Source organism: Onychomys torridus, chromosome 7 (assembly GCF_903995425.1).
Source record: "Onychomys torridus chromosome 7, mOncTor1.1, whole genome shotgun sequence".
Classification (NCBI taxonomy): Eukaryota; Metazoa; Chordata; class Mammalia; order Rodentia; family Cricetidae; genus Onychomys; species Onychomys torridus.
In genome coordinates, this window is record NC_050449.1 from 44,732,191 (window position 1) to 44,758,425 (window position 26,235).

General features: G+C 43.1%; 1 protein-coding gene across 1 annotated transcript; it reads left to right on the forward strand.

Annotated features, from left to right (window-relative positions):
• Positions 1–1,933: 1,933 nt before the first annotated feature.
• Positions 1,934–25,131, forward strand: Pou2af1 (POU class 2 homeobox associating factor 1). The gene is made up of 5 exons (XM_036191855.1): positions 1,934–2,039; positions 20,708–20,838; positions 21,451–21,493; positions 21,580–21,845; positions 24,438–25,131. Exons 1-5 carry the CDS (start codon positions 2,024–2,026, stop codon positions 24,750–24,752), a joined length of 771 nt encoding a protein of 256 aa, XP_036047748.1. The 5' UTR covers positions 1,934–2,023; the 3' UTR covers positions 24,753–25,131.
• The last annotated feature ends 1,104 nt before the right edge of the window (positions 25,132–26,235 follow it).

The window sequence follows — 26,235 nt, forward strand, 5'->3', positions numbered from 1 at the left end:
GCCAGGTCTGTATCCCCTTTAAGAGTCCCAGAGGTCTGGAAAACCACTCATTTTACAGACACAGAAACTGAGACAAGAACAGTTATATGTCATATTTAAGGGGACGCAGTCAACGAGTGGCGGCGTATTGATGGGGACTCACATCTCCTGGAGCTAAGCCAGGCCTGATGGGTGGAAACTTCTCAGTAAGGCCCAAGGCTCTATGACACTGCCACCTGCTAGACTAGGCTAGGTTGTGGTATGCAGTCCCTACAGCTGGGTCCCTTCACCATACTGAGCTCAGGGGATTTTGAGTGAGGACTGTTAATTCATCCAGGAGGGAGTCTTCTCTGTTTCTCCTCGAGACCTGCCATCAAGCCAACAACCTATTAGAGGCTGTAATTTACAACTTCATTAGGTGATGTTCTATTGGGGGTTAGCATGCTCTCCATCATATGTAAAGCTCAAAGATAAAGCCTCCTTGAAGTGCCTACAGAGTCAGTTATATGACAGTTTTACCAACATGTGAACAGCAGCCACAGTGCTCTAAGAACAGAGAAAGGGAGACTGATCATTTCTAGGCCAGGAGTTTTGGGGAGTCACACAATCCTTTCACCGGCCAAGGTGCTATTTGAGTGGGGTCTTGATGAAGGGGTTCTCTTCAGATGGGGAAGATAGGGAGATAGACGCAGGAGGTGAGGCTGGTAGTTTAAAATGAGCATGCATCTGGGGAGATGATAGCTCAAATGTGAGAGGCTTTATGTATCTCCGTTCTCTTTCTAAAGGGAGAAGGTATTTTCTGGTGGTACTGGGGGTTGAACCCCAAGCCTTACACATGCCAAACAGATGCTATATCAATGAGCAATAGTCCTTTAGGTGAAGGCTTTTTAAGCTGGAGAATGGCAGGAGCAGACTCAGAATATATTAGATCATTCTAAGGCACCATGGAAGGCAAAAGCCCAAGTTCTCTGGACTACCCCAGGGGTCATAACCATATGGCCTTGACCCCAGGGTAACTGGGTCACTGGAATGGAGTCTATGAGCAGGTGGGTTTCAGATACACGGTGGCATGTAGTCTTTGTATTGTATGCACCGCAGATGACGAATCTGGTATTCTTCCTTCGTGAAGCTTTCTATTAGTCATGCTGGGGTCCTAGGAGAGAAGCCCCAGTCCTCCTAAGTCTACAAGTCATCTTGGGAAATCACCTTCATTTAAGAAGCCTGAGTATCATCTCCTTTTCTTGTTTGAGTGAATTGACCCCCTTCTCTGTGGGCCTACCAACCATCTGAACCAGTGACCCCTATATCTAAATAATAATAGTCTATCTCGCCGTTTTGCTCTGGACTGGGCCAAGGGGAGGAGCCGTTAAATTTCAAAGTGGAATAAACAGCAAAGCAACACTAAAAGGACGAGGAGGTTGTTTAGTGAGGCTTGAAGGGAGGACAGGTGTTTCCTCCCATGTTGAGAATAGTGACCCCTGGGAATCGCATTTCCTGTTGAGCAGGCACTCATGGTGAGGTGAGTCCTGTAAAAGGCCTGGCAGTGTGGAACTGTATGTGAGTGCCAGAGAAAGCTCATTGTTTTCTAGATTGTCTTTTGGACCCCCAATCGCATAAGGAGCTCTGACCCTTGACCTCATAGTCTACTCTTTGTATCCATACCAGCCCTCACACTCTATGGTTGCACACTCTATAGTTGCACGGCTCTCTTTGGCTGTGTGCACATGGCAATGGCTTCCTGTGCTGTGTGGTGTTTTGTCACAGCTGTCTGGCTCTGTGTGTAAAACACTCTTCAGCTAGTAAGGGCTTTTGGGGGTGCACACAGTGGGGTGACAGGCAGTGCTGCTGAAGACAGAGCACAGCCCTGTCTGAGGTGGGAGGATGTGATGACGTGGCCGCACTCAGCGGGAACGCAGGCCTTTAAAAAGCTGAAGAAACAGCCTCAGAGTAAACGGTGGTTCCACAGGAGGAAAGCACACCCAGTCACATTAAAGAAGCCAAACTGTCTGCTTCAAAGAGAAAAGGCAACATCCTGTCACAGGCCATGCTCTGGCAAAAATGTAAGTGGTTTGGTTGTGGCTGTCAGAGTCAAGTAAGCAGAGGCAGGGGCCAGGAATGGAGAGCCATTGGTGGTGATGGGAGCGCAGGGTCTAGGTTCAGGGCCCAGGGAGCATGGAGGGCTGAGGTGGGTGAGATGGAGCTTGCTGGCAAAACAAGCCTGTCAGTGGTGATGCTCATTTTCCAACCTGGGGGAACGAACGAGTGTCCCAAGGTGGGACAGCTCATTGCATCTCCGGTTCTGTGCATGAATCACCGAGGTGGGAAAGGGCAGTTTATGATTCATGAGACGGAAACCACATATGATATGGGTTTGGAGCAGTTCTTCACGTGAGAGCCTTTGCTTGCATGGACACCGGCTCTTCAGCTTGTTGTTTAGATCTCTGGGTCTCTTTCTAGCTGAATTCTGCCAAAGGTGGCTCCCTTCTGTGCATGTGTTGGGATGCGATGGGAGCCCAGTTGTATGAAGCAGCTTTTCCTGCTTCCCTCCAGGCTCTATTCATTCTCTTCCTTATTCTGTGGCATGGGTAGCTTTCTGTTCCACTGCAAAGGGCCCGTGGCCTTATCTTTGACCTTGATTTTTATCCCTGGAGTTGAATGGAACAACTGTGAACTGTATTTTCCGTTCTGTGGATTGAAAATAATCGGGTATTATTGATAATGGAAGCCACACAGACATTATCTACAACATTCCTTTTATGAGGTAAACAAAGTCAACTGAATAGTCTCGCAAAAGTTGAACCTTGTTAAGAGTCAGTTCCGTACTTCCTTAAGTAAGAGCTATTATCAAACAATTTTCCTATTTTTCTTTGTAAGATGATTAATTCCTTAAAATGCCTTTCATTAGTTTAAGTATACCATTCCTCAATCAAACTTACATGATAATACAGATTAAAAGAAAAAGACATTTTGGAGGGTTTTATTTTAAAAAAATCCGAAAATACCGCTTCATTGATTAAAATGTGACATAGTCTCATTATCAACAACTCACTGTTTTCTTTATTTCTCAACCTCAAGTTCTCTGGAATTGATTTTGTTATTCATAGGTGACGCAGAGGAGCAATTTAAACAATTCACAGTTTACAAAGTCCTATCATTGATATCAGCAAGATTTCATTTTTCAAAATAAAAACATGATCTTTAATTTGGGTTTGAGAGTTTTAACCACCTCTTCTAGTTTGGGTAGCATGGGACTCATACCAGAAGGTGACCAGAGCAAAACCTTATCCTTCTGGAAGCGGAGTGGCAGCCAGCATCATTGGAAATGCTATAAGGATGTAGGCAGATGGGTCTGGGGCCTTTCGAGTGCCTTTTAATGCCTTCTTGCTTAGAGTTCTGTATGAGCACATTCATTTAAAAAAACAAAACAAAACCTCTTAGAGTTTGCATATTTAAAATGGGGGTAAAAATAATCCCACTGTGTATAGCAGCTCTTAATAAGCTGATGGTGCCACAAGAATGATGCCAATTGCTCTGACTTGGCATTAGCCCCAGAGGTATGGGCTGCTTCCCTACAGAGAAAAAGCTGCCATGGCCTCCCATTGTTGTTACCCACTGTATTTCCCTTCTCCTGTGCCTTATAAGAAATGAACAGATTTTTTTTTTTTTTTTGAGTTGTTGGAGGGCTTGCTTCCTGCTCATACTGCTGGGGCCAGCCGAGTAGACCAGAATACAGTAGAACAGTGACCACACTGAGAGTTCGCCAGTGTCATAACTGAAGTGTGCTCAGATGAGTATAAGTAAAAATTCTTGTCAACTGTCCTTTGGGGCCTTGAAGGAAATGAGGAAAGGCCTTGCACACCAGACTTATCCCTTTACCCTGGACCCGAGTCACCTGAGTGGCTAAGACTCATGGGAAAACCAGTAAAATCAAGGCAGTGCCATCAGCCCACTTAGAATCAAAGAGACTGAGAGGGCAGGCTTTGCAATCAGACAGTAGGAATGCTGAAATGGCACTTTCTTTTTTCAGAAAACACCCTTCAGGCATGAGCTGAAATGACTGTACCCAGGGTTAGGAAAGAGTTAAGAAAACAATCCTAGTGCATGTGGTCCCTCCTCGCTGCTTGGTTCATGGACTCCTGTTAGTGGACTCGTGGTGAACACAGGCTACAGTAGTTAAGGTGGGAGAACAGTGGGACAAAGTCAGACCTGTTGACATGGAGATGTAGACCTCCTTGAGGTCTCAGCCCTGGATAAAGAGGTTGGTCCATCTGTAGACCTTCTCCTCAGACTCTGGCCTGGTCCTCCCTAGCTCATGTAGATGATATCTGACATATCCCAACTAGGGCAGCATAGTACAAACAGCCTGAAACAGCTTGAGCCCTGGGCTGAGACAGGGTTGACTCTGACAGTTGACTCTCCAACTGAGAAATCTCACCTCTTCTTAACACTGGCATTTAAATGCCTGCCTCACAAAGACATTGTGAGGATTAAAGGAGAGCATGTACCTGCCTCTGGCCAATACTGTCAGTACATGCTGGGGACATCAGCTTGGGGTTTAGTTAACCATTGGTTATAGGACATTATATTTTGTATTTAAGCAGTTTCCATAAAGTTTGCTCTTCTTCTGCTAAATTAAAAAAAATAGATTAATATACAAAGTAATGTGTTTCATCATGGTATCTTCATACATATGTGTCATTCTACTTTGTTCTTATCTGCTTGCCACCCACATGTCCCTTCCTTTGCTAAACTTCTGTTGACACAATTCTTACAATGATTGCCATTAAAATTTGAAGATAGAGAAAACACTCCATTATAAAATGTAACTGTAACAATTAAATTTCACGTGAGTTAACATGCCAGCTGTCTGGCAACTTTTAAAACCATAAGTTTGCTTAAAGTGACAAAACAAAAATCAAGAAAATGCTATAAAATCACACTGTGCCATCACAGCATGCACCAGGTCTCTGTTTTAGAGGCTGAATTCAGCAAGGCACTGACTCACTTAAGTGTGAAATATTAACTTCTCAAACAATTTGACCCACACGTTTTCAAATGGAAGTGGCCAGTATGACATGAGTGGAAAATGTGTTCAAGGCCATATTTTAAACTCTGATAAAAGTTTCAAGAATCTGAAGATTATTTTATCTAGTTGTAAATTTTTATTGAAAGGTTGAACTTAGGAAAAAAAGAATGTAGACAAAGTGGAACTCGTGTGTCCAATAAGCAGCCACAGTGGTCATAATGCCCTCCTTCTTCTTAATGTCCCAGGAGCCTATCTGACACTTCAGGCTATGCTAACTCCCCTCCCATATATCTTTTCCTATGCTTCAAAGAGTTTCAGGCAAAATATTTTTGGGTAATAGAGTCTAGCAACATTTTTCAAAAGTGTAAAACACAAGTGTGCTAAGATGGCTTGTGTGCCAAATCAGGCTTATTGTCTCATTTGGTAAATAAAGTTTTATTAGAACACAGCTATGTTTCTTGATTGGCATATTCTGCAGGGCTACTTTTGCTATAGCAGCAGAGTTGTATAGCTGTTAATGTTACTGTATGGGCCTATCTGGCTCTTTATAGAAGAAGTTTGCTCACCTCTTGACTTAGATGCCCAGCTGGTACTTGAGGCATTCATTTCACCAGGTTACTCAATATCTTGGGCTTGTATAGCATTAGATAAAGCTATACAATGGTAGATAAAGCATGCAATCAATTCATTCAATAGTTTTTTTAACTTTCTTTTTATTTATTCTTTGTGTCTTTCACATCATGCATCTCCATCCCATTCATTTCCCCATCAGTCGATAGTTTGTTAATGACAAAAAAATCTAATTGATGAAAAATCTTCCTAGAAGTGATGGAACAATGTATAATAAATTCAATTATCACTTGTTAGAAAGGGGAAAAATTGGAAGATGAGATTTTTATCGTTGTTTCTTGTATTAGGGAAAGATCTGGGTGATAGTGAAAGCAGTGTTAACTGATTTTTCTTTACATTGACTGTTTGTCTCAGATCCCATGGACCTGGCCATGTCTCCATTGTAGTTAAGTCAAGGGGCACCTTAGGAACAGGAACTAGTTATTACCAAATCATTTTGCCCATGTGCCTTTGTCAAACATCTGGAACAGATCAGAGAGGTTTAACAGTTAAATTAGGAACTCGTAATTCTCACTAATAGTGAGATCTACTTTTAGGATTTACCCTAGGGTTCCACTAAATATATTTTTTTAGGGTAAAGAGACTAAGAGGTATACATGTAATTTTTGAAACTTGGAAATCTCATGCATAAATTCAGATATATTTATAGCAGGAAGTAATTTAAACTATGTAGACAACCTCTCATGTTTCCATTATATGACACAGCCTTGCTTAATGAGCTCAGTAAAGACCTTCCCTTCCCAAGCTTATGCACTGAGTTCTTACTGCTAACGACAAGAGGGATCCGAAGGAGAGATGTAAATTCACAGGTTCCTTATGCAGGCAAAGTGGGGGTAGACTGGGGAAGATACACATCTCTCAGGCTGTTGCATTGTCTTTACCCAGGGAGATATGAATAGATGTCTAATAAGCCCTGACTAAGAACCAATGGCAAACCAAAGTCACAGTTCTACCCAAGTGTACGTTGGTGAAATTATGAGTTTATATGGCTTATTTACAAAAGCATGGGTGACCCCCAAATATCTGTATCACCAAAAATTCCTACTCTAGCCTGGGTAATGACTTCCCTAAATCTGCAGAAATGGAGCTCCCTTGAGTTAGCCCTTTATTGCTTCGAAATTTACTCTAGTAGCCCCTGAAACTAATCCTCACCGGGAAAGAATGATATAGAGCTGGAAGGTCAGGGCCAGGAATGAGTGAGTGGCCTGATCAGGTGAGGGTCTAATGATTTTTCCTACCTTTGCTTCTATGGTAGACTGAACAGGCTCAGCCTTGTGAATGTCTCATGGATTCTCATAGGTGCTCTTATTGAAATGGGAACAACCATGCTAGTTGTTCCCAGAAACAGTGTTCCACAACACAAGAATGCAGTTTAATTGGTGAAAGAGCAAATGATTTTCATGGCAAACATTTTCCTTGTCTTCCTGTATTTACTAAAGAAAGATGTCAAATATGTATCCCCTAATTCTTAATATTCACCAACTCAGAAGTATTTAAAATGGTCCTTCTACTCATGTATTAAAATCTATTCTTTTATGAAGAAGGGAAAAAAGGATCGAGGTTGTCTACACTTGTTCACTAAAAGTGTGGATGTTTGATTCATTAAGAAATTCTGCAAATGTTTGCTTTTAACTTTCCAATATAAAGTAGGCATATCAGGTCACCCCACTCTGAATTTCCTACAGTAGTTTAATTTCCAGCTAAATGAAGAAGTTCACTAATTTCTCTTGCTAGCTAACCAAACCAAAGTTGGGTAATTGATTATGATTGTTAGGATAACTTTCTCTTTATGGCATCCTTAGTAACTATTGTAATTTTCTCATTTTTAGGAATAACTTCTTGATAAGAGATGCCTTGGATGAAAGAACCTCCTCCAAAGGCCCTGTGCCTTGGAAGTATGAGGCTGTGAACAGAGGCATTACTCTTGCATTAATGATTTATGGATTATATTTCCCAATCTACAGACAAACAGGCTTGGGACCTTTTAGCCAGCTATCTAACCACTGTGGAACTAGTCTTTTCCTAGCTAAGAGACTCAACTCAGGCTCTAATCACTGAGTTTTTTTTAATGTCCCTATTTTTTTTAAAAAAAAAAAAACGTATTTTAAAACAAAGGTTCTTTTTTTTTTTTTCTTTCCTTTTTGAGCTAAGGATCGAACCCAGGGCCTTGCGCTTGCTAGGCAAGTGCTCTACCACTGAGCTAAATCCCCAACCCAAAACAAAGGTTCTTAAGTCAATAGAAAGGAGCGGTTCTTTTCAACATTGGCTATATACTAGGATGTTTTAGAACAGATTTAAGGAATATTGATACCTCAGTCTCAACCCAGAGCTTCTAGTTCTGCCCCAGGAACAGGAATTATCCATTAAGATATAGTTTTCCCTTCATGGGTTATGGCAGTACATGATACCCATTTCATAGCACAACTTGAACTAGGAAATATTAGAACAAATAGTTTAAACTTTCTAGGCCTGGGAAATGTTGAGATAGAAAAGAGAGGAGAGAGGCGAAAGAGTTAGAAATAGGAACATGTTTCAATCATCTTTTCATTACTCTATGTTTACATATATTTGTGCGTACTGTACTTCCAATCTGATAGGGGAACTTCTAGAGATTAAGGAGTTAAGAGTAGATTTCTTCTTACTAGATGATTTTAATGTGCAGGTCTTGAACTAGTACTGGTAGTTGAAATGGATGGTCTCTGTACTAGTATTAACAGAAAGTGCTCAGTCCTTCTGATAGTGTTAAATGGCAACTGTGGAGTATAGGGCACTTACTTGGTGCCACTTAGAATATGAATTCTCTGTTGGATCAGTTTGGGTGACATTTGGTTTCTAGTATAGAGATGTAACACAATAGGTGAGATTCTGGACTGTACTTATCACATAAAAGAAGTTCATAGTAGGCTTCCCAGGACAATGTGGGAGCCTCTGCACTGTCAACAATATTCTGGCTTGTTTTGTCTTTCTGTTCTGATGTCTTCGGCCTTTGACTTTTGTCCTCAAAATTCCCAGATTGTCATTGTAACTTGAGCCACCACATTGATGGTCATCAAATCTTGAAAGGAGAACTGGGGAAAGAAAAAGAAATACATCTTCCTCATTACTGTCCTTTCTCCTAACAGACAATCTCATGGGCACTCCATCCACAGGAGAGAAGAACGCAATTGTTTAGATGGGCATATTGCTGGTGCAAGGGCTGTTTAAAAGGAAGAAACAAGCAGGAATTGGATGTGACAATGTCAGTCTTTGACACACTTTGTGCTCTTTCATCTACTTCTCATAAAAATGCCATGATGTGGGTCCTGTTATAAGATGTTCTTCCTTGATGAAGAAACTGAAGCTTAAATATTATATTAGTAACTCACCTATGAGATAAAATTCATCTAAAGCAGACCCAAAATATTGACTTGCTCAGCTGCCGTGTCTCCTGCCACCAAGCTGTGCTACCTCCTAGAGCTTAGGAGATACATTTGGTGAAAGCCAAATGCTTTCCATGTTAGGTAAAGGCCAACAGTGAGATAAAATACAGCAGCCCACAGACAGTTGCTCAGACCTTCAGGATTTATTTACAATGTATTGACTTATTGGAGAGAAAGCTCTGGCAAGTGGGGTTTTATTTAGAGCCATAAAGGGATATTGCTGCTTTGTTTGCTTGTAGGAGTTTAAAGATCAGCTTCAGGGTCAAGCAGATATGAGTTTGAGATCTATGCCTTACTGGTTGTGGTTCTGGTAAGTTTTGTCTCTTTCTGTATACACCAAGGATGTGGTTCTTCCTTCATGGGCTGTGGTGGGTGTTTACTACCACGATTGGCAGTAAGTAAACACCCAATAAGTAGTTGTTACTGTTATCATTTTTCTCTAGCTAAGGGCAGAAGTCATGCAGGCTAACTATAGATTACAGTCTGTGAGTTTGACAATACCTGTGAAATGGCAGGGTGAACATTCATGGTCCTGTACTGAATAACAGGACCTGGGGTCAGGGTCAATGCTGATGGCTAAGCTGATCAGTTTCATTCCCATTTGTCCATGACTTCCTTACGACCTTCATCAGGCAGTGTGGGACATATACTTGTGTTTGCTTTTTAATTCACAAGTTTTGACTGAGGTATTTATAAGTTGGTGGTGAGGAGAACAACACTTGAAATGGTCAAGAAATAGCACCGATGATACTGAAAACCGAAACAACAATGTGTTGCCTCATTTTCTTAGTAATGGTTTCATTAGTAGTACTTTCTGGGAAAAGCTGGTAGCCAAAGACTCATAAGCCAGAATCATTCTCAGACTAGGTGCCAGTGCCCAAAAGGAGTTGACCACCCTTCAGGAGAGCTCAATTACCTTTTAATCTATTAGAAAGAATCAAGTTTTTACTGAGAAGGGAGATGATAATAAAGATTCTTAAAACCTCCTAGGAATGACAAATGTTGAGATGCTGAAAAAGAAAGGAGAGAAAAAAGGTGTTTAAAATGAAAAGTTTTAATATCAGCTCAGAAAGAAAAGTGTAGAAAGAAAGTCAACCCTCATTTCATTATGCTATGCTTGTGTGTACTCATCTAGGCATCCAATCTAGTGATGGAACTCCTAGAGAAATGAAGCAATGAAATAAATTATCTCCAGCAAATGGGAAGATGGGATCAGTGATGATGCCATGGGACGTTTGTAGATCATGAACGACATGTAATGATAATCAGGTTCATTGCTTAGATTCTGGGAAATATTGTAGCATCTTAGCATTGGAATAAAAATCCAAGGATGTCTAGGCTTATGCACATAAATGTTGTTGATAGTCACTCTTCAAATAAAACGTCTTGTGGGATCCTAACATCAATGTCAAGATGAAGTATCTCTGGGTTGGGCATGCCCAGAGCTTGGCTTGCTTGTTATGTCCTGATTTTCTTGCCTGGCATCTTAATCTTGTCCTAGGGTTCTTAAGGGTTCTAACCAATTTCGTACTCCTTTGATCCAGGGCCCTGATGGCTAGTCACAGGTTCTTGGCATACAGAATGAGTCACTGGGAAGCATATTGTCTCAATTTTCATGAAGCTTTGCAGCTGTGAAGGTCATGTGGGTTTCTTGTGAATATGGGAGGAGGAAATTTCTTTAAAAAATGACTTAGTGACATATTTCTCGGATTTGATATTCTAATAACCACTCTTCCAGCATCCCTCATAAAGTAGTCTCTCAGATCATTGGAGTCTCTGGTTAGTAAACCTGAGAATTGTCAAAAAAAGCTCATCTCTACTACAAGTTACGTTTTTCTTCATGAGGCAGTTACCAGGACTATTTTTACATGTGGACCAAAACCTTACTACTCATGAGCTTTGATACTGGGCAGTCGGACCTGACCGTTAAATATAACCCCTGCTGCATCCTTGAAAAGAGTAGTCCTTACCAAGGATCTCATGAAAAAAAATCAATTTCTTTTTGTAAGACTCTCTTTAGCTTTGAAAATCTAAAACTAGGTATTGTTTAAGTCAAGACGCTAATGCCTGAGTATCCATCTGCCTCTTCAAGCTGCCTAGCCACAGATTTTCTTCCTGACCCATATCAGATAGAGTCAATAATTCTAGATTCAGATCATTATTTAATAAATAAAATGAATCCTGTCTGCTGTATCCCTCCTGGTGGAGTTGCTTCCCTATAGAATTTAGGTTGGCAGTAGGTTGGGTAGGTTTAATGTGGGATTGATGGTCATGTGTTCTCAGGTTAGGCCATTACATACACTGACACATACACACAGACACAGACACAGACACACACAGACAGACAGATACACACACACACACACACACACACACACACACACACACACACACACACATTCTGCTTTGAGGCTGCTGCTCTCTGTGAAGTTGAGGTAATGTCCAATATGTGAGCCAGGAATCTGCCTTGCTCTAACAGCTGATACAACCTCTATACCATCTAGATTTGTATTCCATGTTGTATACATAGCCACATACACACTTCACATGTGATATGTGTTCCTAGTTATCTAGACCCACTGAAGGAATATCCACAACCCAGCCTCAGCTGTGCCCATGTCCCTGCTGTTTTAGAGACACAGATTCCTTAAGAGGTGGCTAGCATCTGAGGTCATGACAAGGGCATGCCATTGTACTTTGTCTTTCACCTGATTGCTAGCACTCAAAAACGTCCATTGTATTTATTCTCAGAGGCAGCTTTAAAAGCCCTTAAATATACTAGCAGCCCACTTGTCTGGTGGCTTTTGAAGACAGAAATATGCTTTGCCTGCACAATTTTTACAAAAGCCAATGCCAGGCTTTTGTCTCCTGTTCAGGGTTGTTGTTTGGTCAACCCCTTTCCATCCTTGGCTTCTCAGTCTCCTCTATAAGGCTTTCCTTGAGGACTTGAGGCCCAATACTTGCAGGTGACTTCCAGGATCATGATAAAGACAAAGGGAGATAGGCTTTGTAGGTAGCAAGGTCCTGGGTATGTGCAGACATTTAGTCTCAGCATGCAACAAGATATAGTGGCTTTTTATTGGCACCTATTATTATACCCTACATGTGTCAGTCCGTACGTAATCTTCATGATAGCCCTTTGAGACAGACAATATTGTTCTCGTTTTACAGGTGGAGAAACTGAGGCTTATACAATTGAATTATTTGCTAAGGGTCACACAAGTAATAAGCCATGTAGCAAGCTTTCCACACTAGGTCTGCCAGGTACTAACCAGTACTCCACTGTATCTCAGTGCAAAGGAACTTTGCATGACACTGGACTTTTCTTCCCCTTTCAATTGAAATAGGTCCACCCTACATGGGGGTGGTCTATGATTTCACCAAGGGTAACTCTACACTGACTCAAAAGTCACTGCAAATTTGAGTCTCAGAAAGTGACACGTAAGGGCTGGGGAGCTAGTTCAGTTGGTAAAGTTCTTGCCATGCTAATATGAGTACCAAATTTGATCCCCACAACTGGCATGGTGGCATGTGCATGTCATCCCAGTGCTAGGAAGGTTGAGACAAGACAGGATCCCCTGGCTAGTCAGCCTAGCTGAATCAATAGATGACATGTAGGTTAACCTCTGGTGTGTACCTACACACACATATTTACCCCCTGTATCCTTCATAGACATGCATACACAAGAAAAATTAAAAGAAATTAACACTTGAGACTGAATCTAGATGACTTTCATTTTTTTGGTTTTGTTGTTGTTGTTGTTGTTTTTGTTTTTGTTTTTGTTTTTTTTGAGACAGGGTTTCTCTGTGTCACTTTGGAGCCTGTCCTGGAACTCACTCTGTAGCCCAGGCTGGCCTCAAACTCACAGAGATCTGCCTGCCTCTGCCTCCCGAGTGCTGGGATTAAAGGCATGCACCACCACATGGCTGACTTTCATCTTATAATGAGGCAGTGGGGCTAATCAGCCAAGGGCAGACAGCAATTAGAAAAACATTCTGAGGGTTCTCCTAGGGTCTGTCACCTTTGAGTGTCTTGGCTGAGACTCATTCTCTAACTCCTACTCATGGTATGGCTCAAGCCACTGACCCGAGGTCTGTTTCTACACTGAAGAGAGAACTGCCCGTCATGCTTCTTGCCTTGCTCCTCTTTACACAGCCCCTAGAGACATCTTGCTGCCCATTCAAGCCTTACTAAGTCAGGTGGAAGCAGAAGTCAGAACTCTTCAGTTCTGAAGCGGAAATAGCTTCATCACAGCTTGTAATTCTAGATTTGCTTGTGTGATTGTTTCATTAAAGTCTGCATATCCCACCTGAGTAGACTGCAAGTTCCCAAGGGCAGGGACCTAGTTTGATCTGCTCAACAAGTATTTGCTAGATAAACGGTCTACCAGATGTCTCTTGGTCTTGACCCTGAATCAGAGATGTGGTGTATCTGAGATAGGAACCCTTTCTGCTCTGGTGACCCTAGTTTCTATAAAAGGCGGGCAGATGCAGCTGGTTTTTCAGGTGGACCTATCTGCTGTCATTTCAGTAGAAAAATACCCAAAATAAAACGTTGCCAGGAATCGAGTCTCTCGGTTCTTGTCACTCCTCATGTGAGTAGACTTTTTGGCAAGTTTCTTGTGGAGGGCTCTATTACCTGGAAACCACCATTTTCTTTGGAAAATGGCCATCAAGAGAGACAAGATCATGTGGTCCAAGCCAGTATTTAAACTGGAGGAAAGAGGGTTATGGTGGCTTAGGGACCTTTAGATGACTGACCTTCAATGCCACATAGAGAAAAGTAAATGGGACATATAGAGGCAAGAAGAAGGTACGTGGTGAGGCAAAAATGGGCTATGTTGGAATCAGAGGTCTTGGATTTGGTTGATAACACCTCTACTGATGAATACAGTCCTTGGACAATTTATTGAATATATCTAAGTGTCACCCTCTTCATCGGTAGAAGGGAAGGGAAGTAAACTACATCTTTTGTTTGTTTCAGAGGCTGTAGCGCAGCCTCCCACAACATTATTTGTGTCAGAGGCTCTGAGGACTATACCACAGAACTTCATGAAAATATAGGTGAGGATTTCAGAATTTCTGGGAGTTAAGATTATGACCTGGAAACACACAGACTATTGCCACCCATTCATTCAGCATCAAATGGGTGTACATACAAAGGTATCCACAGCAGCTTTCTGCACCTGCTACTCCACAGTAGATTTGGAAAGAGGGTGGATAGGTGGCATAGAAGGAGCAGTGGGCCTCAGGGGAAAGGAATCCTGGACAGTAGCGTACGTGAGAAGAGAGTCAAGGAACCTCGCCACACAGAAGACTCCACACCAGAGACCTGCTGGCTGGCTTTGCCTGAGGTCATGGGGTGGGATACCTATAATTCAAAACCTCCCTGAAGAAACACCCTAGGCAGAAGTTTGGTAAGTCAGAATGGGCTGTGTGTAAATGAGTTTTCTTTTTACATCTAATGCAATGGAGGAATGCCTGTTGGGATCACCCTAGGTGTTCATGCTGTGGTTTCTATGGCTTCCTTGAGACAGCAACATATCCTTATTGGGTAACTTTTGGTCTGAGGTCTGGTGTTCTATGACTGCAGTCACCCTAGGCAGCATCAGACAATATCAGGTGGCTAGTCATCACCTGCCTTGTTTTGCCCTGTCCAAGTTTAAGGACTTTCTCAGTTACTATAGCGTTATTATAGCTCTCCTGGAGCTTTCCCCAGTGAGCTCACCTGTGGCTGATGGTTGAACACTGCAGGACCAATGGGGGAGGAATGTGCTTCTTGGGGGGGGGGGGGCGGAATCTCAGGGAGAGGAAGAAAACCACTGATTCTTTCCTCTTCTCTGACTTAGCCAGACTCAACCACCATTTTTGGGATCTCTTGATAGAGACATTTCTGTTTCCTCCCTGACTGTACCAGCAGCCTTACATGCAATATCATATCATAATTCAAGTAAAGTTCTGTTTTCTTTCAGATCTTCTAAACAACTTTTATACAGTCACATCCCTACCCTTGCCCCTTTCACATCCTCTATTTTTTTACTCTGCTTTGAGTATTAGCTAGATTGATAGAATGTATAAATGGAATGTTTATTATGCCCATCTGTGGAGTCTCCTGGTTCAAGCATTAGTGATTAGAAAGCCCACATTTACATATATGCAGGATCTTTTTGTTGACTTACATTTTAAAAAAAGGAAATTTGGTGTAAATTGGGCAGGAAAATCTTTCTTTAGTATGTCAAGTCTCTCTGGTCAAAGAACAAAGTCTCTCTTCCTGTTTGGAAAAAAAAATCAGCCATTGTCCATAAATGAAAATAGCAAATGTGAAAACTTTGAGAACTTCACGTTAAGAGCACCTGCAGTAGCATTTCCGAAAAGAATGTGAACAAGCCTGTGGCCTACCTGAGCTCATGTTTCCCAGAAGACCTCAGCTATCTCAGGCCACCAACATAAATAAGACTCTTCACATTAAAGTGTCAGCAACTTTTCAGATTTTGTTTTCAGTAGAAGCTAGGGCAAGTTCATTAGCCCCAGGCTTGAAGTCCTATTGTTCAATTATTTGCTTTGGTTTTGCTACAAGTGAAGAGAGTATTAGTTGGCTTTCTCCTTAATGAGTTCTATTTTCTTTTTGATAATATTGAACGCCAGCAGAGAAAGAAAACATTCACAGTGGTTACTGGGAGTGATTCAGAGTGTCATATGTGCTAGTATGTGTCTTGTGACCTTCTCATCTAGGTGGCTTTTTTTAATCTTTCAAAGTGGCCCATGTGGCTGTAGCCTTGAGGTCTGACTAGTTGTGAGTTTTGAAGCTTGAACAGTCTGTCAAGCTGGCATGGAAAGGCTCCTATAGATGTGAGAACACCTGTTCTATGGTTTCCTGGTAATGTAAATCTGTGTTTAACCCATATATTACATAGTTTTTTAGAACAGAGCTAGCTGGTTGGCCTGATAACCCACGGGAAATCTCAATGGCTGAAGCAAGGGTCTTTTCTTGGAAAACACCTATTTGACATGGGCTCTTTTAAAGCTATACTGAAAGACAAGTTACTGATGACTAGGACCTGGCTACTGGCTCCTTAGCATGTGTAACATGTATGCTGTGGTTTGTATGGGGTTATTAAATAAATAGGTGCTGATGATTTTGCATATTTCATTAGTGAGATTTTATTGTTGCCTTCATTGAGAAAACCAGAGTGTCATGCTTATTTAACTCAGTAGGAGCCTGTGTTCTCTTAGCTTGGTGGAGCATGAACACTGAGGCATTGTGCATCCAGGGGGCTGTGGCTGTAACCTGTTGGCTTCAAACCATCATGCTGTGCACCTTTGTCTGAAATGGCAGCCTCAGGACTCTTCTTTTTGTGATGTGCAGCCTGTCTGGGTGTGTGGTGGGGGAAGTGAAATGCCCCCTGCTGACTATTTCCATCTTCAGATCTTGTACTACTCATTTTGGAAAAAGGAAGCTCTCTCTGTGACCAAATGTTTGGGTTTTGCTATCAACTAGGCTTTTCAAACTTTCTTCCTTCCTGGAATACCACTGGCAACTGATAGTCAATAGTAAAGAAAGGCAGGATGAAGTCCTGTCCAAAAAGATTCCCAGAGGTTCATGTTCAGGTGGACTAATTTTTTCATTGTGATGGATTTTTCAAGCACACAGAAGCTCAAGGGGTCTTCACCTCACAAGAGGAACAGTGAGAAGGTTTCAATCTTTACTAGTGTGCTGCCCAGAGCTACAGTGTGACTCATGAATTATTAGACTCTGATTATTACTAGTCTGGACTTTTCTCTTCTCTTTGGGTACAGTATTATTTCAGTTTCTACTTTACTTTCTATAGATACTATCTTAAAATTGCTATTTTAGATTATGTTAATATTTTGTTTAAAAATTCATGAACTATTTCAGTGCAGTTATTGGAAAGTTGGATCAGTTCAAGGACTCAGCAGCCCCAAGCCAAGGTAATGGTTACTTTGGACAAAGTTCTTTTCTTCTTAAAAATTTCCATAGTGGGCTCAGTTCTGGTGCAGGTAGCAGTTGATGTCACTGTGTTTACTGGGGAATTGTGCTGCTTGTTACTTTCTGTAGATTAGTGTCAGTTTGCAAGAACTCTTGTCTATTGAGCTTCCCAGGGAGATGTCTCAATGCTTTGGCTTCTGATATTTCACAGCGCTTTGCAGAGACAACTCAGAAGCAACCCCACTCTTGCCTGCTCAGGTAGAGTCAGTTACGAGATTCCTTGTCAGCTAGCTACAGACACAGAGCTGGGGGAGTGTCCCAGCTGAACTAGACCAGGACTTCTATGTTATGCCAGGACACATCTTTTAATTCTGTGGGATCCAGACATGAAAAGGTGGTACACTGTCTTTACAGAATCTCCCCAAAGCTTTCTTGGTTCTTAGATTTTAAAGCAACAGGGGCCAGGAAATCCTAACTTCACAAGATCTGGAAGTACCAAGCTAGTTCCTTTCTAGCAAAGTACATGTTGTATCCAGTTCCAGAGAGGAAGTAGGACCAGAGAGGAATGGGACCTGGAGGCCTCTAGGCCCTCCCCCAGAATTGTACTTGCAAATCAGAGGAACATGAGCCTCACTCCTGTCTCTGATCTGGGCTGTGTATTGTTTCCCCAGTGAATTCAGAGGGTGACTGTACTACTTAGACTTTCTCACTCCTTTGACCCAAACCTCATTTTTTTTTTTTTTTCTGAGAGTAAAGTACCTCAGGTTAGGCTCTGTGCCTAAGGAATGGAAAGAAACCTATGAGGAGGTCAGCAGAGATTGAGTGAAGAAAGCTGATGTGGTCATGAATGATTCTGAGAAAGGGGAGCAGAATGAGGCAGAGGCAGAGATGCTTTCCTGTCTGTCAGTGCATACACACTTGCATCTGTGTGTGGCACTCAACATTGTTATGTAGACAAGGTGTGCAAGCAGTGATTGTGCAGGAGTGATATACTCAGAAGGAAGATTGCAGGCTAAGAACATGTCACCAAGAAGTTAAAACATGTCCCCATTTAACAGATAAGGAAATTGAGGCCTAGAGTTGTAGCTGGAAGTTTTTCTATGTCCCACCTGGTCCTGCAGCTGCTCAGACCCACGTAAACACACAGAGACTTATATTATTTTCAGACTATATGGCCATGGCCTATGGCTCAAGCTTCTTGCCAGCTAGCTCTTATAACTCAACTCAGCCTATTTCTATTAATCTATATGTCACCACATGTTCCGTGGCATTACCTGTGTGCCATTACATGCCTCTCTGGATGGCAGGATGGCATCTCCCCTGCCTTTCCTTTCTCCTCTCACTATCTCCCTTGGATTTTCCCATCTGGCTCCATCCTGCCCTGCCATAGGCCAATGTAACTTTATTTATCAACCAATCAGAGCAACGTGTATTCACAGTGTACAGAAAGACATCCCACAGCATAGAGTTATTACATAACTCTGGAAAATTTCTCCTTATAAGTGATGGCCCATATTTGAATGCAGGTATTTTTGACTCTTAAGTCTATTATTGCTGTTTTGAACAAAGATGAAGGTGGTCTCAGGGCACAAATACTATGCTGGCTCTTCATGATATACACTCTTATGTCAGCCCACCTCCTTGGTAGGTATTTTATTGCTCATTTTCTCTGCTACATTTTACAACCCACATGAGCAGGGGCCACATGTACATCCACATGTGTCCAGAAACCTTTTGGAAAAATGCATGTGGGAGTAGAGATTCCCTTTTTATCACAGAGACGCTGACATGAGGATCATCTCTTACAGGGATGCTATGGAGCAGCTCTAGTGTTAAGTCACTGATGAAGCATCAAAGCTCCAAATTCAGTCATCTTCAGAAACACTATAGATATTTTTATATATACAGACTCCTTGGCTTAAGTGGATCCCTCCATTCCAGGGGTATCTGTATTTTGCATCAGTTTCTAGTTGATTCTGCATCATGGTTAGAAGCTAGCATAGTCTGAGGATCTGAGAAGGTCCTGACTCTCACTGTCTGCCTCTGGAGCTCACTTCCCCTCTGCTTTCTGGCTCTGCATGACTTCTTTGCCTACTGGCCTTTAAGACCAGACTATGCTGGGGCTGAGAGCCCAGGAGCTCTGTGGGAGGTCTTGGGCAGAGTGAAGCACAAGTTGTTATCGGTATCAGCTGGGTGTTTACTGAACAAAGTTCAGTCAAGGCAGCCCTATGGATCCGGGTTGAACAGATACCCAGGCTTCCGGGCCTTTTGATACAAAGCCTGGGTCCCTGGACCCTTATCAGTGGAGGATAATGGGCTCCTTGTGTGAGTTCCAGAGACCATTGCTTCTTGATCTTGGTTGACCTAGATCTTGGTCTGCCCTCCATGGGCCTTTCCATCTGTGTGGATAGGTTGTCTCTGATCTCCTAGGCAAGGGAAAGCCCTATGCCCTGGCTTGGGTTTGGTTGATGCTTTGAAGTCTAGGACTTTTTTTTTTTTTTTTTTTTTTTGACAAAAGGGAAAGGAAACATTCTCCCAGCAGCAGGTGGACACCCAACTCTAGGATTTGTGAATCAGCATTGGGAGTTTGTCTCATATGAACTGAGGATCACCAAGGACCCAGCAGACACATAATTGTTTTCAGTCCATGAACCCTAAAGGAGAGTTGAGAGAATGATAAAAGGAACTACTTTTAAAAGCATCACCCAGCTGATTAGTTAACAAGCAGCCAGGACTAAGATTATAGAGAGTTTAGGCATGTCTGCCACTTGAGGAAGCATGAATGAGGCACACTATCTTGAGAAGTTTATAATCATGTTGCAAGCATTTTAAACTCACGCCAACAAGAATAACTAATCATTACCTAGCAGGCTGTGAATTTATTGAATTTTGGAGGTAGAGGATATAGATCAGTGGCAGAACACTTGCCTAGCATGTCTAAGGCTCTTGGTCATATCCACAGCACTAACAAAACAAATAGACAGGAAAACAAATAAAACCCTGTTTGCTAAATGCTTGTTCTGGACCTGATTTGATATGATATATATATACCTTACTTTTTATGTACTACACCAAGTTACTCTGACCAACCTCCATCTGATAAGAAACTATGGATTAAGAAGCTCAGAGAAATTGAATTACTTCAGAGGACCTCATAGCTAGATTGTGACTGAGATGAGATTTGAATCCAGCTATACCTGACTCAAGAGTTCTTGGTCTGATTGTCACCCTTTACTGCTACTTACGTGAATGCCATCAGCTCTAGATGTGTTGGAGAGGTGGATGTAGGAATTCCATGGTCTTGAGGGGTCAGAGAAGTAGTCCCAGAATCAGAATTCTGGCTGTCAGAAATAACAATGAAGATAGAGAGGTGAAACATGCAAGGCCATGCTGAGGAGTGTAACTAGGCCTTCTTGTTGGAGCCAGTTTATGTATCATGCAAAGGGGCCAGAAAAATGGGGTTCTGAGCCCATAGGGAAGCCCTGTCGCTTTTAGACAAAGGAGACAGGGCTTAAATATTTGGATATAGTAGAGCCCCAGAAAGTTTGGGGGCAGAAGGAGTCTTGGGAGAAATACTCTAGGAAGCCTCACAGAGACTTTCCCTGTGAAGTACAACTTAGAGAGCTGGGCACTAGAAGATATGGGCACTTGTGGTTGGGGGCATTTAAGAAGGGCCAGGGGTTCCAGTGACACTCCTCTTTACAGCCACAGCTCCAGAGCAAGCTCCTGCCCCACCACGGCCATACCAGGGTGTTCGAGTCAAGGAGCCAGTGAAGGAGCTACTAAGGAGAAAGCGTGGCCATGCCAGCAGTGGGACAGCTGGCCCACCTACTGCGGTGAGGGGCTGCTGTGGGGCAGTGTGTGTGTGTGTGTGTGTGTGTGTGTGTGTGTGTGTGTGTGTGCAGTGTGTGTGTGTGTGTGTGTATGTGCGGTGTGTGTGTGTGTGTGTGTGTGTGTGTGTGTGTGTGTGTGTGTGTGTGTGTGTGTGTGTGTGCTCGTGTGGGTGTGCATGCAGTTGAATTTGTCAGGGTAGCCAGGGGGATAATATGAGAGTATTCTTCCCTGATTCCTGAAACATCCATGGGGCATGAACACAGCAGATTACATGGAGAAGGTGGACCCTGGATGCACTTAGCTGGTGGTTCCTCAGGGTGGTCAGGGGAATAGTGGGGCTTCTTGCTTTTATCCATAGGGAGGAGATATCTATTGATAAGGCTTGAGGGATATGCACCCTGGTGTAAGTTGGGAATTCAGAAAGTTCCTCTAATTGCTCAGCCTTCTTGCTAAATCAAAACACAAATCCCTCAAAAATGCAGGTGGTGATGGTTGGGGTGTGGGGTGGGAGACTCCCCCCTGTGATTCTCCTGTCCTGGGCCCCTGGGAGTTCCTGCAGAGGGCTTGCGACAGATAGATAAATACCCATTCTGATCTTCTTGTCCCTGTTCTAGGTGGTGCTGCCCCACCAACCCCTGGCAACCTACAGCACAGTGGGTAAGAGCTCTTCTCTACAGTTTCTGTGTCTTTGGAGAACCTCTCTGGTAAAGCCTGCAGCTCTGTAATTTCCTTTTTCCCAACAGGTCCTTCCTGCCTTGACATGGAGGTTTCTGCTTCCACAGTGACAGAGGAGGGGACATTGTGTGCTGGCTGGCTCTCCCAACCTGCCCCAGCCACCCTTCAGCCCTTGACTCCATGGACACCCTACACGGAGTATGTGTCCCATGAAGCTGTCAGCTGCCCCTACTCAGCTGACATGTATGTGCAGCCTGTGTGCCCCAGCTACACAGTGGTGGGACCCTCCTCGGTGCTGACCTATGCTTCTCCGCCACTCATTACTAATGTCACGGTATGTCACACAAATGCAGAGCTCCATCTACCCATGCTAATAACACCTGTTGAGAAAACCCTTGATTTTCTTGGCTGTTGAGTCCCATGATTACCGGGTCAACCAAGTTCACTGCATTTTCCAGGGTGACTTGCTCCTATTCCTATTGGCTGAAAGTATCTATCCTCCACAAAGACATTGTGTGCTTGTATCGTCATATCCTTTACCCCTGTCCAAACCTCCCCAGCTACTCTGAAAGCAGTGGGTCTCCATGAGTGAGGATTTTAGCAGATGGGGTTATAGGTGAGATCTGTGTAGGGTCTGGGTTCCTGTCAGTCCAGATAACCTATAACCTAGGGAGTAGTACACTTAGTAATGGGAACTGCTATAAGGCTTCCAGGCTGAGCAAAAATTGATACTACTCATTAAGGAACTACTTTTGGGTCAGACCTCCTGTGGGAGCTTTTTTTCATTTGTCACCATAATGTTCAACACTCTTTCCCTTTTACTTAGTAGCTCTGTGCTTAGTACTTCGACATCTCTGAATGCAGTGCCCTCATGTATAAAATGGGAAAGATGGGTGATACTAACAAGATGTTGATTATTGGGATCAAATGAACTGGTACATATGGGACTATGCTTAGCATGCAGATAGCATGCCATAAATGTTAGTTGTTAGCCTCATGGCCATAGTCTGCCAGCTGTGTCAACAAATGACTGCCTTTTAGTGCCAGATAGAATAGGAAGTCCTCCCATCCTTGAAGAGTGGAGGAAAGGAGTTACAGTTTTGTATGCTTCGCCCTTGTACGTCCAAAAGAATGGGGATCCCTTAAGTGTTTGTGGGGAGAAAAGGTCTAGGAAGCCAGTGAGCTAGCTGACCTACTGGTGACCAGCTCCACTCTGGGGCTGTGGGTAGTAGAGCTGGAACCTCCTGAGTGGGGGTGGATCTTGATGAGAGTGAATAGGAAAGAGTTAATTCAGCACCTTCCCCAGGCAGCTCATTTCCATAGCAGCAGGCCTGGGGTAGAGGACACAGGACTTCCCAGCCATCTCATTACTGAAGATTCTTTTCATTAGTTATCCTTGTCCATCATCCCCGCCTTCCACTTTGAAAGGGTCTGTGTATCAAACAAACTGTATTTATTAAGAAATAATTTGTTTTGTCATTTTGTAAATTAGCTCATCAAAGCTTGCTTGAGCTGCCGGCTCAGCACCCCTGGTCAGCAGAGATAAGAGCTGCAATTCTATCCCCTGGCAAGGACCCAGCAGTTACAGTTGACCTGTATAGAGGTGTCCCAAAGGGATAATTTCCATTTGGATTTTTGAAATAATGGAAGTAGTAAGGTTTTTCCAGGTCCTACCTAGCTTCAAGAGGGCAAGTTAGGGAGCATGTGCTTGCATTGAAAGAGAAGAAACTGTGGGCAGTAGATATACACACTAGCTTACATGTTGAGGGTCACCAGCTCCATTGTTCAAATACAGAAACTTCCTGAAGCCTTGCTACTCAAACTGTAGTCCCTACACTAGCCACATAGCATCCTGTGAGGTCTGACTGGACTTGCAGAATCCCAAGCCCGACTCCAAATCTCTGGGATCAAGATCCATGTTGTGACAAACTCCTCAGGAGGCTGATGAAAATTCTTCCCTAAATGACTCTAGCAGTTTACTTTTAAGATGCAGTGGCAGCTGAAGAGATGACAGGGGGGAATGGGGAGAGAAAGGAGAGGTTTGGGTCTGTCTTGCATCTGTCCACGCAGAGAATTAATTTCCTTATCCATCTGCTTTTCTCAGCTGTGGAAAAGTAGTAAGAATGTAGGCCCTGTCTTGTTGACTTGAGGTTTGTCTAAGTAGTTGCTGTGTGAATGTGATGTATGGTTTGTAGAGGAGCATAGCACCCCGCCCCACCGCAGGGAGCAGCGCAGAGGGGGTTGAGCAGGTACATGTGTTAGGCAATAGCAGGAAGGGGCCACACTTGCCAACACAACAATGCTGCCATGCCACAGGAAAGCTGGACTTCCTATACCCGTCAATACTAGAAGGGCAAGAGCTGAGGGGGAACTATGTTGACCTATGGGGACCTAAGGATGTCAAAGCTGCTTGTGGGTCCAATGTCACCTTTCTGTCTGGGTTAGATAGTGGTCATCTTTAAGAATCAGCTACATATCAGCCGGATATGTAAAATTAAAACACAAATATAATTTAAAAAATAAATAAACATTTGGAGTAAAAAAAAAAAAGAATCAGCTACAAGGCTATGAGACAGTCTCATCATTTATCAAGCTTGTATTTTGCACAACTTAAGATTTCTGAAATTGGAGTATATTTCATATTGAATGAAATCTGTAAAACCTCTGATTTACTCAGTGACATTACCTCATCATTTTCCACATCCCCTTTCATGAAAAAGTAAAGCTTTCAAGTTGGGAAGTTGTTTGAGCATACATTTAGAAGAGAGAAGGACACTGTTCAAACTTGTCAGGCTCTCCCTTCTAGGAGACTGAGCAGGAGGAGGTGGAGCCCATTAAGTGAAACATCAGTAACAGCAGGGTGGGTGTAATGTGAGGTGGGCACCCCAGTTCTGCTAACCATTGGTCCTGTATTTTCCCATCACAGCCAAGAAGCACTGCTACGCCCACCGTGGGGCCCCAGCTAGAGGGCCCAGAGCACCAGGCACCCCTCACCTATTTCCCGTGGCCTCAGCCCCTTTCCACACTGCCCACCTCTGGTCTGCAGTACCAACCTCCAGCCCCAGCCCTGCCTGGGCCCCAGTTTGTCCAGCTTCCCATCTCTATCTCAGAGCCAGTCCTTCAGGACATGGATGACCCCAGAAGAGCCATCAGTTCCCTGACCATTGACAAGCTGCTTCTGGAGGAAGAGGAAAGCAACACATATGAGCTGAACCACACCCTCTCTGTGGAGGGCTTTTAGGGCTGCCTTGCACCTACCAGCCCTTTCCCTGGAAACTGAGATTCAGAATGCATTCAGATGGAGCCTTGACTCCTGTCTGTTTGAAGTGGCTCTTTCATAGGTACCTTTCTACCCAAAGCTGAATTGTATTCCTTCCTTCCTCCGTTCTTCCTTCCCTCCATCTCCCTCCCATTCTATTTTCCTCCTTTCTTATTTCTTCTTCCAGTCTTCTTACTCTGGAGGGGGAAATTATAGCAATATTAGGAACAGAACCTTATACTGAACGTCACCAAGTCTGCAGCTCTGAGTTTCCCTTTGGTGTCACAGTATTAGAGAAGTGACCCTCTCTTAGGTGACTTTGATTTCTGGTTGCAGTAGCATTATAGATCTGTCCTAAGATCACTTACCCCCCTGCCATTCTAAAATGCATGGGGTCCCACAGGTAGACCAAAGCCACCAGTACCTCCCTGCTGAATTGGCCATGGACAGATGCTCTCACATCCCACAATTTTGTTTGTTTGCTCTTCTGGGCCTTGGCTAGTCTAAGCAGATGTCTCCGGGCTGGTGAGAGGGGGTGGGACAGGGCTATCAGGGTGGGTAGGGACAGTCAGTGAGTGATGGGGGACAGGGCTGAGGAGGAGCAGGATGCTTACATGTGGTGTGTCTGTGGTTAGAGAGGGAGTGAGGCAGGGGAGACTGATCTACTCCACCTACAACCAACTTTGAAAACAAAACAAAACAAAACAAAACAAAAAAAACCGCCCTAACTTGCTTCAGCTGATCTTCAGTAATCTTGGGCAAAGCTGGATGTGTTCAGCAGGATAATGATGAGTCATCTGTTTCTGCCCCTCTGCAGGCCCTTGAACAGGATGCCAGCACTTACATTGCTTTTGTCAAGGTGTTGTCATAGCAACAGGGAAAGAAATAGGTGTTCCTTGAAGCCCGACAGTGAGGAGGGTTCCCATTTAGTCCTTCTATGTAGGCTTTCCCCCCCATATCATGAATCATCCATCAGCCACCATGAAGGGGCGCCAAGAGCGTTTCCATCCTTCACAGACTTCTAGAGTCATGGTTGGTAGGCCCATTAGATTTCATTTCCATTTTTATTTTATTTCTGCTGAAGAAGCGTAACATTTGCTATTGAGTGTTTTGGTGTTTCTAGGGCACTTTGCTCCTGATGTGGATGTGTCTTTGGGAGCTGGCAGGCTGTTTGCTAATGGTGCCATCATCACACGGGCATACTTTAGTCTTTAGAATCCATGTAGACATAATAGACATTTCTGGAAAATGACAAGTTGTCTTTTTTTGGTATTCCATCCTCTTTCTGTTTCTATTTTCATTGAAAAATCAGAGAAAGCCACCAATTTTTTTTTCATGCTTTGTGTTTATTTTGATTCAGATTTCTCAATATCTACCTAAAATCCTGGTAAGCTTATCTTGAGTTATTTGTATTCCTCTTTAATAGTTAGACTGAGTGTTAGATTCTGGATGGTGAGTTTACACT

Bases quoted from the DNA above. Each gene is read 5' to 3' on its own strand.
- Pou2af1 (XM_036191855.1), top strand. The intron at 20,839-21,450 runs GTGAGGGGCTGC...TCCCTGTTCTAG, and splicing joins CAGCTGGCCCACCTACTGCG to GTGGTGCTGCCCCACCAACC. The intron at 21,494-21,579 runs GTAAGAGCTCTT...TTTTCCCAACAG, and splicing joins GGCAACCTACAGCACAGTGG to GTCCTTCCTGCCTTGACATG.